Source organism: Drosophila serrata, unplaced genomic scaffold (genome assembly GCF_035046125.1).
Source record: "Drosophila serrata isolate PLE 108 unplaced genomic scaffold, ASM3504612v1 contig_107, whole genome shotgun sequence".
NCBI classification, from domain to species: domain Eukaryota; kingdom Metazoa; phylum Arthropoda; class Insecta; order Diptera; family Drosophilidae; genus Drosophila; species Drosophila serrata.
The window spans coordinates 305480-318489 of NW_028257005.1; the positions used below are offsets into that span (position 1 = coordinate 305480).

A 13010-nucleotide genomic window follows, 5' to 3' on the forward strand; every position below is an offset into this window, starting at 1 on the left:
ATCCACGGAGGCCTCCATACCTAAGAGGCTAGGAGTGCTGCCCTCCACCAGCAAGAACTCGTGGATGACCGGCCTTCCGGTATTTTCCAGTCTAGTGTTTACTCCAGTGGTGGCCAGAAATTGTTCTGCCGAGGGTCCCTGTAGAGTCACTTGGCACGGTACACTCGGCGGTCGTTCTGGCAGAATGCTATCATTTAGTAGGGACACAGCGGCACTGGTGTCTACGACCAGGCGTACTGGATGCTTCAGTAAGAAAATCAAGCAATGTAAATGTGGGCCGCCAACGGCACTACACGTATACGTAGCTTGACTGGGCGGAGGCTGAATCTCACGAGATTCAGCGTTGGGGTTCCTAGTTTTCTTTTGCTTTCTTATAGTTAAGGGGGTTTGAGGTGGGTCTCCGAATGGACATTCAGCAAAAAATCGGCCCAAGGTGGAGTCCACTTGGGTCATGTGCGAGTCCTCTTCTTCTGCAGGTAGCGGGTATACAGTCCCGTAGTAGGTAGCGCTTTTGTCGGACGCCGGCTCCTTCATCAGATGTAAACGGGCGGACTGCGATTCACTTTGGCGGGCGCCATTTTGCTCAATATCCCGTGAACGAAGAGGAGTAGGAAACGTGGGTAGTTGACGGCAGTTAGTTTCCCGAGGACGACACGGGACTCCGGGAGGAATCTGGGCCGGCCATGTCGCATTCGTGGGAGCCTCGGTTTCTTTTTCTGGGATCGCCGATGCGGTCGGCTAAAGTTACGGCGGCAACCGTCTTCGCCGCGGCCGCTGGGCGTTGTCGACATTGGGCTTCGATGCGGCGCGCCATGTCGAGGGCCCCTGTCAGCGATCACTCCTGATGAGGGGGACCTGGTATCCGGTCGCCCGGATCCCATCGATGAAGCACTGCTGTTATAAATCGCGGGCGGCTACTCGCCTAGGACTCATCTGCCCAAGCGATACAGCTCTATCGCGAAGTCCTCGAAGGATTCTCGGGGTCTTTGCATCCGAGTATGGAAAGCGTGATAAACGACATGCTTGCAGATCGTGAATTGCTCCCGCATAGGGTCGGTGGTGTGAAAACGCTGGGCGCGCCCCCGAAGACTCGTATACAGTTTTCTGCACTTCTTTCTTTCTGACCAGTGGTATTCTTCGGCCATGTCGTAGAGGAGTCCCTGAAATTCCGGTCAGAGGCGGGTGCCGTCGAAAGTAAGAAGAAGTTCTGCGTCCGACACCTCCAGACTTCCCTAAATTTATTTAAACAAATTTAATTAAATAAGGCGGATGGCAGACATTTTAGAAAATAACGATTGCTGCTGGGAACATATAACTCAGAAACTAAATACAGATAAATAATGAGATCATTTTAAAATAATGTTTACATATCTCTCTGTCTCTCCGATTTTATTTTAATAGTATTCATAATAGTTACAATTTTAGAATACTTCCCTCTACTAAAAAGACTAAAGAGACACCCTCTACTAAAAGACACCCTCATAAAAGACCGCATTTTGGATTTAATGTGTAAAATATAGGAAAGGTAATTAAATTGCACGGCGAAAGAACCGATCAAAACAGGAGCAGAGCAAGAAAATTTATAAGTTTTTATCTAAGCCCCTGAAAATATGAGTTTTTGTGATTGTTCGCGGTATACAGATCGCTTGCACCAACAACAACTATGAATCCAATGCAGCAGTAAGCGGTTAACCCACAGCATAAGAAAACAGAAATCGTTAGAAAAATAATATACAAATGAATTGGGTTTCGGAGATTAAAGTCACTGCTTTTATATAAAAGGATCCAGATATTTTGGGTAAATAAAGAGAGCCGAAACACTTGATTGATCACTTGCCAAAAATTTGGGCTTTGCAGAATAACTATTCACAATGAAACCTTTGAAGGTAGAGTAATGGGAAACTCAGAGCTTAGCTCGCTAAGTAAGTTTGCTATGCATGAAAGGACTTTATCATATAAAGTATAAATTCTTGATCAGCATAAACTGCCGAGTCGATCTAGCCATGTCCGTCGGTCTGTATCTTTCTACGCAAATTGGTACCTCAGTGTTAAAGCTATCTGAGTAAAATTTTGCATTTAGTCTTATACTATATAAGTCGGAACACTGCAAACACTATAATACCCTTTATAAAAATAAATATAATATATAAAAAATTCAATTTCTTAAATTACAGTTCACTGTCAAAACAAATCGTAAATAAGTGTATCATGAACAAATTTATAATATTCAGATATTTTTATTATTTTTATGTTACGATATTATTTAAGTATTCTACTCAGAACGTGGATTTCAAAATTCGTAAGATCTGGCATAAGCAGTCTGTATATTACACGCAATAAAGTGTATAAGTATAAGACACTGTCGCCACGTATTGTTATAAGTCACTGTAGCCATGTATTGTTATATTTATTATTAAAATGATTAGCACGTCTGTGCTCATAAGTAGTCAGTAGTCTTCTTTACTCAAAATAATTTGGTGGACTTAGCCTAAGTACATAATAATTGCATACGACTGCGCTGCCGTTGGCAGTGGCAGAAGCGCAGCCGAATATATATATTATATATTATGTTAAAGGGAGAGAGTCTTATGGGCATATATATATGTATATTGCCCTCGGTCAGCGTGGGAATGCTGGCTTAGAGTGCAGCATAACTGGGTGATAGCATTGCTGACTTAGCGTCTGGCATAAGTTGGTGATCTTATTTCACGTCCACTGCAGTTTGTTTATTTATTTAATGCAACTTTATGTTGGCGATATATGCACACACTACAAAAGGATCAACCGGATAGGAAGTCGAGTTTCCTAACGTTATTAACCTAATGATGCGTTAACTAATGAATCCATATGAAGAAATTAGTGATTTCAAAATACTGAAAATCTGAAATTATATTGAAATTTTTTTAAATAGTTCTCTGTAGTTGTTGTGATCCGATGTTCTACTATTTGATTCCTTCAAAATCATAAAAAGCAGAGAACAAGAAAGCTTTAAGGAATTCTGTACATTTTTACATACATTTACATTTTACATACATTTTTTTAAGACAGCGAAGAAAGCTATGAATCATGTTGTATTAAAAAGTGTATTTGTGGAATCCTTTGAAGACCACAAATTTCAGATGTTAAAAAATCACATAAAATTAATAAATGGTCCCTATCATACATTTTATTGGAATTTACGACAATGGAGAAAAATAGGAACATAGCTTGACAAATTTCGGAGCTATGTATTTAACAAAGTTTTTATGAACACTATAAGCTGTGATGCTAGCAATGATATTCCGATAAAGTAAATTGACGAAGTTTATTAGTTTTTTAGACTAGACGAAACAAATGACGTAGAGGCCGTTTTGATTGGAAAGACTTTTTCAAACAGATCGCGTTTTCTTTTTCTTACCTTTTTACTCCTTAACATCACCTTGTGCGGTGACACACAATATCACAATGTCATATGTAACCAGCAAATCAAGATTCTTTATTTATTGACGACAACACGGATCTTTTTGTTATTCTAAAATTGTAACTATTATGAATACTATTAAAATAAAATCGGAGAGACAGGGAGATATGTAAACATTATTTTAAAATGATCTCATTATTTATCTGTATTTAGTTTCTGAGTTATATGTTCCCAGCAGCAATCGTTATTTTCTAAAATGTCTGCCATCCGCCTTATTTAATTAAATTTGTTTAAATAAATTTAGGGAAGTCTGGAGGTGTCGGACGCAGAACTTCTTCTTACTTTCGACGGCACCCGCCTCTGACCGGAATTTCAGGGACTCCTCTACGACATGGCCGAAGAATACCACTGGTCAGAAAGAAAGAAGTGCAGAAAACTGTATACGAGTCTTCGGGGGCGCGCCCAGCGTTTTCACACCACCGACCCTATGCGGGAGCAATTCACGATCTGCAAGCATGTCGTTTATCACGCTTTCCATACTCGGATGCAAAGACCCCGAGAATCCTTCGAGAACTTCGCGATAGAGCTGTATCGCTTGGGCAGATGAGTCCTAGGCGAGTAGCCGCCCGCGATTTATAACAGCAGTGCTTCATCGATGGGATCCGGGCGACCGAGTATGGAAGGCGTGATAAACGACATGCTTGCAGATCGTGAATTGCTCCCGCATAGGGTCGGTGGTGTGAAAACGCTGGGCGCGCCCCCGAAGACTCGTATACAGTTTTCTGCACTTCTTTCTTTCTGACCAGTGGTATTCTTCGGCCATGTCGTAGAGGAGTCCCTGAAATTCCGGTCAGAGGCGGGTGCCGTCGAAAGTAAGAAGAAGTTCTGCGTCCGACACCTCCAGACTTCCCTAAATTTATTTAAACAAATTTAATTAAATAAGGCGGATGGCAGACATTTTAGAAAATAACGATTGCTGCTGGGAACATATAACTCAGAAACTAAATACAGATAAATAATGAGATCATTTTAAAATAATGTTTACATATCTCTCTGTCTCTCCGATTTTATTTTAATAGTATTCATAATAGTTACAATTTTAGAATAACAAAAAGATCCGTGTTGTCGTCAATAAATAAAGAATCTTGATTTGCTGGTTACATATGACATTGTGATATTGTGTGTCACCGCACAAGGTGATGTTAAGGAGTAAAAAGGTAAGAAAAAGAAAACGCGATCTGTTTGAAAAAGTCTTTCCAATCAAAACGGCCTCTACGTTATTTGTTTCGTCTAGTCTAAAAAACTAATAAACTTCGTCAATTTACTTTATCGGAATATCATTGCTAGCATCACAGCTTATAGTGTTCATAAAAACTTTGTTAAATACATAGCTCCGAAATTTGTCAAGCTATGTTCCTATTTTTCTCCATTGTCGTAAATTCCAATAAAATGTATGATAGGGACCATTTATTAATTTTATGTGATTTTTTAACATCTGAAATTTGTGGTCTTCAAAGGATTCCACAAATACACTTTTTAATACAACATGATTCATAGCTTTCTTCGCTGTCTTAAAAAAATGTATGTAAAATGTAAATGTATGTAAAAATGTACAGAATTCCTTAAAGCTTTCTTGTTCTCTGCTTTTTATGATTTTGAAGGAATCAAATAGTAGAACATCGGATCACAACAACTACAGAGAACTATTTAAAAAAATTTCAATATAATTTCAGATTTTCAGTATTTTGAAATCACTAATTTCTTCATATGGATTCATTAGTTAACGCATCATTAGGTTAATAACGTTAGGAAACTCGACTTCCTATCCGGTTGATCCTTTTGTAGTGTGTGCATATATCGCCAACATAAAGTTGCATTAAATAAATAAACAAACTGCAGTGGACGTGAAATAAGATCACCAACTTATGCCAGACGCTAAGTCAGCAATGCTATCACCCAGTTATGCTGCACTCTAAGCCAGCATTCCCACGCTGACCGAGGGCAATATACATATATATATGCCCATAAGACTCTCTCCCTTTAACATAATATATAATATATATATTCGGCTGCGCTTCTGCCACTGCCAACGGCAGCGCAGTCGTATGCCATTATTATGTACTTAGGCTAAGTCCACCAAATTATTTTGAGTAAAGAAGACTACTGACTACTTATGAGCACAGACGTGCTAATCATTTTAATAATAAATATAACAATACATGGCTACAGTGACTTATAACAATACGTGGCGACAGTGTCTTATACTTATACACTTTATTGCGTGTAATATACAGACTGCTTATGCCAGATCTTACGAATTTTGAAATCCACGTTCTGAGTAGAATACTTAAATAATATCGTAACATAAAAATAATAAAAATATCTGAATATTATAAATTTGTTCATGATACACTTATTTACGATTTGTTTTGACAGTGAACTGTAATTTAAGAAATTGAATTTTTTATATATTATATTTATTTTTATAAAGGGTATTATAGTGTTTGCAGTGTTCCGACTTATATAGTATAAGACTAAATGCAAAATTTTACTCAGATAGCTTTAACACTGAGGTACCAATTTGCGTAGAAAGATACAGACCGACGGACATGGCTAGATCGACTCGGCAGTTTATGCTGATCAAGAATTTATACTTTATATGATAAAGTCCTTTCATGCATAGCAAACTTACTTAGCGAGCTAAGCTCTGAGTTTCCCATTACTCTACCTTCAAAGGTTTCATTGTGAATAGTTATTCTGCAAAGCCCAAATTTTTGGCAAGTGATCAATCAAGTGTTTCGGCTCTCTTTATTTACCCAAAATATCTGGATCCTTTTATATAAAAGCAGTGACTTTAATCTCCGAAACCCAATTCATTTGTATATTATTTTTCTAACGATTTCTGTTTTCTTATGCTGTGGGTTAACCGCTTACTGCTGCATTAGATTCATAGTTGTTGTTGGTGCAAGCGATCTGTATACCGCGAACAATCACAAAAACTCATATTTTCAGGGGCTTAGATAAAAACTTATAAATTTTCTTGCTCTGCTCCTGTTTTGATCGGTTCTTTCGCCGTGCAATTTAATTACCTTTCCTATATTTTTGTGTGCTTATTACCAGTTATCAATGATTTAACTCAACACTCACCAACGCCGCCCACCCTGACCGATATTGGGCATATTGACCCGCGTATCGCTAACCGCATATGGGATCATGCTGGATTGGACTGGACGTGCCCGAGCTGCTTACACATTAAATCCAAAATGCGGTCTTTTATGAGGGTGTCTTTTAGTAGAGGGTGTCTTTTTAGTCTTTTTAGTAGAGGGAAGCTTACAGCAATGTAATTTGCTATTTGTTGCTATTTAGACCACTTATTTGCACAATTTTTACACTCAATTATTATAGTTTGTCACAAATACAACGGGTTAGATTTTATTTGATAACAAAGCGTTTGAATAATTAATAATCTTATTCATCTGCACTCTATGCTGTAGTAGGCCTTTAGCGAACGGAAGAAGAGAAACAAAAGGGGGAAAACAAAGAATTGGCGCGCTTTTCTGGCTCGAGCTTTTCTTGCTCGGGAGCGCAAATCAAATCAAATTTGAATTACAGAAAATTACACGATTTAATAAATTTTATTTTTATATCAAATACTAAAAATGGGTTATTTACATAATATGTACATAGAGAATATATAAATATGTATGTATATTATATATTTGAATTATTAAATATATATATTAAATATTATTATTATTATTATAACAAAAAAAAACCATTTAAATTCATATTTATATATGTATTTATAATTATTTAACTCAATTGACTAAGAAATAATATATAAATATATATATATATATAATATAATGACGCCGATCCAAATCCCGGGAGTTGCCATCTAATACCTGTGCTCCACCGAAACAAGAAATACCAGATCTTGTAGCGTATCCAACACTCGGACTTGAAGTGTGGTAATGAGCTTACTCGAAAGTGTTTTATTCTGTTGAGGAGTAGTACATACTTAGAATTAACCTCAACCTATTTCCCTTTTACATACCGCAGTTTCTCCTCCCTTCTCTGCTGGGATCGCCGATCGGAATAACCGTGGCGCCGAACTTTACATAGCTTTTCGGCCATAAACAGTGTGCCCAGTTACAAACATAGTTCAAATACCGAATACATACTTAACGAAGGTTCGCCTAAGTGGCGCGTAATTCAAACTTGACTGACTATCGATATTCTAGCGGGTTAGCTTATCCGTTCCGCGACATTCCCGCCCCCGTGAAGCAGCCGCATTCACCACATCCAGAACAGCTAGCTTCGAAGCGGGACGAATCATCCTGGCTCGATCGTCAGTCCGTACCGCCGCTCGCCTGGGCACTCCATCTACTCCAGTGAACACCTCCTCCACGATTCCTCGTTTCCACTCTCGATGTGGTATGGCCGGATCGCAGATGAACTTAGGTCTCCTCGGCGCAGGGGCTCGACATGTGAGCACCATTTCTCCCTGCGCACAAGAGCAGGCAGGTACTCGTGCACCCATCGCTTCCAGAAGCGGTCTCGCATCATCCTGGCCAGTCGCCACTGCTTCTTTGTGGCGCACCTCTCCAACGGCTGTCCATTGTCTCCGGGTAGATCCGGCAGATTGGGTACTCCTCTCAGCAAGTCGTTGGGAGTCAGTGGAGCCTTCTGGTCCACAGTGACTGGCAGATGCGTTAGTGGGCGGGAATTTACTATGTTCTCCGCCTCGATCAACAGGTTCTCCAGAACATGTTCCATGGGAGCCAGCTTCCTCATGGTATGTGCCAGCACCTTCTTGACGCACTGGACCATCCTTTCCCAGGCGCCACCCTCAGCTGGGTTCGCTGGGCAGTTGAATATCCACTCGATTCCTTTGGCCGACAGCTCGCCCTGGAACTTCTCTGGCTCGAAAACCTTGTTGAATCTCCTGGCCTCTCGATTGGCTCCAACGAAGTATTTCCCATTATCGCTCCTCATCTTGACCACCGGTCCTCGCCGGCTCAAGCCGGTAGCAGCCTCCGTAAGTTCGTTATCCAGAACTTCTTCCGTATCTTGCCTATGGTCGCATCGTGGTTCTGATGGCCCATCTTCTAGTGGTAGTGGTGTACTCAGCGTGTGTCTGTGGGACAGTATAATGGGGCGCCGGGCGCTGTATGGCACACAAGCGGCGGCGTCGATCCTTCCCCTTACACGCATGACTTCATCGTCGTCGAAATACGGGGACAGCCCTCGCAGTTGGCTGCCTTCTTTCGAGATCCTTCCAGCTTTGTCCCTCTCTTCTCCGGAGAACGCTTCACTTTGCGCCTGCCGGATCAATATGCGCTCCGCGTTGGCGCATTCGTTTGCCGTGAGTCCATACTTCTCACTGTCGCTATACTGGCCGCGGCATCGTCGGACGAATCTAAGGACCCAAGCCGTGGTCCTTACCAGCCGGTTGTAGTTTGAGAACCTCTGGAAAGATATAAAAAATCCGTTTGCAGTCACTAGCGCAAACTCACATCTCTTCCTCGTCGGTGGCTCTCGTGCAGCCACTACCATTAGAGGAGCTCTTCGGCCAATTCTCTTCTGGTTCCCGCAGGAACGTCGGCCTGCTTAGCCATCGTGACCCTTGACTGAGGTCCACATGGCGTTGCGGCCTGGTTGCGTCATCTGCCACGTTCTCGGCAGTTGGTACCCATCTCCATTGGGATAATTCCGTCGTCTTCAGGATTTCTGCCACCCGGCTTCCAACAAACTGTTTATACCGCCGGTGGGTGCTGCTTATCCAGTGCAGCACTGTTTTGGAATCCGTCCAGAGTACGTATCTGCTTATCTCTACACTGTGTTCCTGTTTCACAGTGTTCATCAACCGTGTTCCCACCACGGCTGCCTGTAGTTCTAATCTAATGACTGACATTGTCCTCATCGGAGCACATTTCGTTTTGGCCCATACGAAATGGACCCGCATGTCGTCGGTTGCGTAGGTAGCCCGCCAATACGCCGTCGCAGCAAACGCCCACTGGCTGGAGTCCACGAAAACGTGCAGCTGGAGTGCTCGTACTCTTCCAGTACCAAAATAGTAGCGTGGATATCGGAACTCCTTCACATAGCTCATCTCTTGCCGCCAGCTCTTAAATGCCGTGGCTAGCTCGTCTGGCAATTGCTCGTCCCATGTGACTCCTTTTCGCCAAATCTCTCGCATAAGTGGCTTGGCGGTTACCATGTAGCAGCTCAAGAACCCAATCGGATCAAACGTGGACATCACCAAGCTGAGGAACTCCCTCTTGGTAGGAACACGTTCCCCCGTCATCACGCTGCTGGGAACCCGATGGTACTTGACGCTGAATCTGAAGTCATCTGTAGCCGGGTGCCAATACATGCCCAATACCTTCTGCTCGGATTCGGTCCACTCGACGTTCTCGTTGGTGCCTAAAGGATATAAGGCTCTGACCAATCTCGCCGAGCTGGAAGAAAACCGACACAAATCAAAACCGGCACTTGCGGGTATCACTCTTACTCGTTTTGAGACGGCTATAGCTTCATCCTCGTCTACGAAGCTATCTACGTAATCGTCCACGTAGTGGTACTCATTAATAGCCAGGACCGCCCGGGGATCAGTGTGCACGTGCCTTGAAGCATTTACAGTCTTCACGTGCTGCGCTGGGCATGGCGAACAAGCTGCTCCAAACGTCATTACTGTCATCTCGTAGATCTCCGGGTCTTTGCGGTCATCTCCTTGCCTCCACAAGAATCTCTGGGCGCGTCAATACCTGGTGGAACATCTCCTTGATGTCCGCACAGACTCCCACGGCTCCTTCCCTAAAGTGGAAGAGGACAGCCGGGAGTGACTTGTGGTTCTGGGGGCCTTTCAGTAGTGCTGAATTCAGGGATACGCCGTTCACTTTGGCTGCTGCATCGAAAACTAGACGGAGCTTCCCAGACTTGTTTGGGTTTTCGACCCCGAAGTGCGGCAGGTACCACAACTTGTCACGGGTACCATAAGTGCTGCTCTAGTCGTCGTGCGTATCCCTTCTTGACATAGTCATCCATGATCGCGTTGTAGGCCTGCGCGAAGTTTGCTTCGCGCTTCATTTTCCGTTCGATGTTGACGAGTCGCCGTAGTGCCATGTTGTAACTATCTGGCAGTCTCGTCTCGTCATCCTTCCATAGCAACCAAGTCTGGTATCATTGACCTATCCGTTTAGTCGTCCTCTCCAAGATGCCCAGAGCCCGTTCATCGTCGCTGGCTGCGACCGGTGGCGCTGGCTTCACTCCGAAGTTCTCTATTTCGAAATAATCGCTGACCATTTTCTCCAGAGCGTCATCCTGTGTAACGGCTAGTAGGCACAATCTCTCCGTCAGTGGAGTCGCTTGACGTTTCACTGGTCCATATACTACCCATCCTAGTTTTGTAGCTGCTGCGTATGATCCTCCTGCGCCGAAGCTTCTAGTCTGCAGGGGAATTCCTAGGTGCGCGTGATCCAGTCCAATAAGGATCCTTGGCGCTGCATTGTTGTACGGCTTCACTGGTAGGCGTGCGCTCGCCCTTGCCGTCTTGACATCTTCCCGACGTAAACTCTGCATCGGAAGACTTAGGTTGCTTATTGCGTACACGTTCCTTAAACCGTGCCGCTTCGGTTTGCCCGCTCCACTGATCTGCAGGCTAACCCTTCTCGTAGGCTCTCTGGCGGTCTTACCGCCAAACCACTGCATGTTTAGTTGTCGACTCTCACCCACAGACGATCCCTCGTCGAGCAGTGCGTACGTGTCCACCTGTTGCTTCTCCCCGTACAGCGTTACGGGCAGCGCTTCTCTGGCTTGTTGCTTGGGCCATGGAAATGTTACTCACTGTTGGATCAGCTGACTGCGGCATCCGCTTGCGTTGGCTGATGACCTCGTGTGGCTCCCGTCTGTGGTTGCTCCGTAGCTCCCTCCTGTGGCCACCGTCTAACTGTTGTGACCGTCTGGGGCTATCGGCTTCGTCATGCAGTAAGTAGTGATGCTTCCCCTGGCATCCGTAGACGTTGCACTTACGGTAGACTTATGTTTAGTGTTAACGAAATTATAAAACTGTTTTGGGTCCTGTGAGAAGTGGGCCCTACAACGAGTTAAATAGTTTTTATAACACTGCGCGTTCAGCACGGTAAAGTTTGACCGAGCTGATAAATAAAATGAAAGGGCAGATTGAGAACCGGTGATTTTAAATTTAGCATACAGTCAGATTTTTTATTTTTAAGTCGGCTCAACTCTTTAGTAAACCACGGCGGTTTATTCGAGCTTGGCGGATAATATAACGGAACACATTGAGTAAAAAATGAATTCATAGCACTGTAAAAAATATCCACGGCAACTGCCATGTCAGTGCACATGTATAGATCGGACCAATTGAACTCGTTTATAAAATTATTCAGCCGTTCAAAGTCCGTTTTGCGAAAACATAGGACTTTATTGGCTGGACGGTCAGAAATATTCTGTACGTCACACCCATTATCAAGAGTCACATCGAAAGTTGGATGATAAGGATCTTCGGGCTGCGTCAGAGGCGCCACCCTTGCTAAACTGACTCTCGCAGGATCAGAGACGAAGCAAAGATCAAGCAAGCGCTGTAAGGAATTTCGCACATGGTTGACTTGAGACAGCGAAATGTCAAACAAGCCAGCGATAGTCATGTTGTGTAGGTGTATGGAGAGTATTGGTGGAATTATTTGAGCACCAAATAGCACCAGGGATATTAAAATCTCCTAGAACTACCAACTGGTCTCTATCCAAAAGTCTACTGGAAACCATCTGAATAGCGGAAAAGTGATTCCAATAAATAGGAAGTTCCGACAGTGGAGGTATGTAGGAACAGGTAATAAAAATGGGGCTACCTTTGATATATAGCTTCACACAGAGGAATTCTACATCGTTGCATTCCTCAAAAGGTTAATAACGTGAGTGAGGAGTCCACCGCTATAAGAACTCCTCCCCCTCGTCTGATAGGGCGATCTAGCCGATATACTGTGAACACAGCTGGAAAAACTTCTGTGAGCATAATAACCTGAGATGCAAACGAAAGGCTATCAGAATAAAAGTTAGGAAGCTTACTACGTAAACCTTTTGCATTCTAATAGGATATACCTAGGGAGTAGATTAGTTTTTTAGGTCGGGATTTGAAGACGTAGAAGGCGCAGTGGTATGGTCAGGCCTGGGAAGAGTTATTCCTACAGGCCGCTTTTTCTTTTTCTTCGCCTCGAACTCCTTAACAACGATGTACTCTGGCCAGAAGTTGGGAGAGCAAATAGTGTTAAAGAGCTCGTTAGGGACATTTATTTTAAAAGATGAAATGTCCCTTGCGTAAGAATATTTGAACTTTTCCACCTTTACCTTAATTTGTTCGGCTCTGGTTTTGGCTTGTATAAAGGCGAGAACATCTTCCGATGTTTAGTCAGGGGAGAGCCGCGAGACAAAAATATGTTCCGTCGGTGGAACCGCTATGAGGGCTTTTGGCAAGGCAGATTGGTTATCTGCCGTGCCATTGTCGGCCGGTATTCCGGGCCTAACACCCTGGGCAGATATATCGTTAAACACGGGACTTTAAGGGGTCAATATTTCCGACCCCCCAGGGGAC

The 13010-nt window shown here is 43.3% G+C and overlaps 2 protein-coding genes across 2 annotated transcripts; both read right to left on the minus strand.

The window, feature by feature from the left end:
* Positions 1-7276: 7276 nt before the first annotated feature.
* LOC147644753 (uncharacterized) lies at positions 7277-9118 on the minus strand. Its single transcript, XM_086841168.1, has one exon. The coding sequence runs from the start codon at positions 8957-8959 to the stop codon at positions 7787-7789; it is 1173 nt and encodes a 390-aa protein (XP_086697294.1). The 5' UTR covers positions 8960-9118; the 3' UTR covers positions 7277-7786.
* Positions 9014-10103, minus strand: LOC147644754 (uncharacterized). The gene is made up of 2 exons (XM_086841172.1): positions 9354-10103; positions 9014-9070 (listed from the first exon to the last, which is right to left on the minus strand). Exons 1-2 carry the CDS (start codon positions 10101-10103, stop codon positions 9014-9016), a joined length of 807 nt encoding a protein of 268 aa, XP_086697298.1.
* Positions 10104-13010: the final 2907 nt, after the last annotated feature.

Bases quoted from the DNA above. Each gene is read 5' to 3' on its own strand.
- LOC147644754 (XM_086841172.1), bottom strand. From the start codon at position 10,103: ATGACAGTAATGACGTTTGGAGCAGCTTGTTCGCCATGCCCAGCGCAG. The intron at 9,071-9,353 runs GTATGGGCCAAA...AGAACGTGGCAG, and splicing joins ACGACATGCGGGTCCATTTC to ATGACGCAACCAGGCCGCAA.
- LOC147644753 (XM_086841168.1), bottom strand. From the start codon at position 8,959: ATGGTAGTGGCTGCACGAGAGCCACCGACGAGGAAGAGATGTGAGTTT.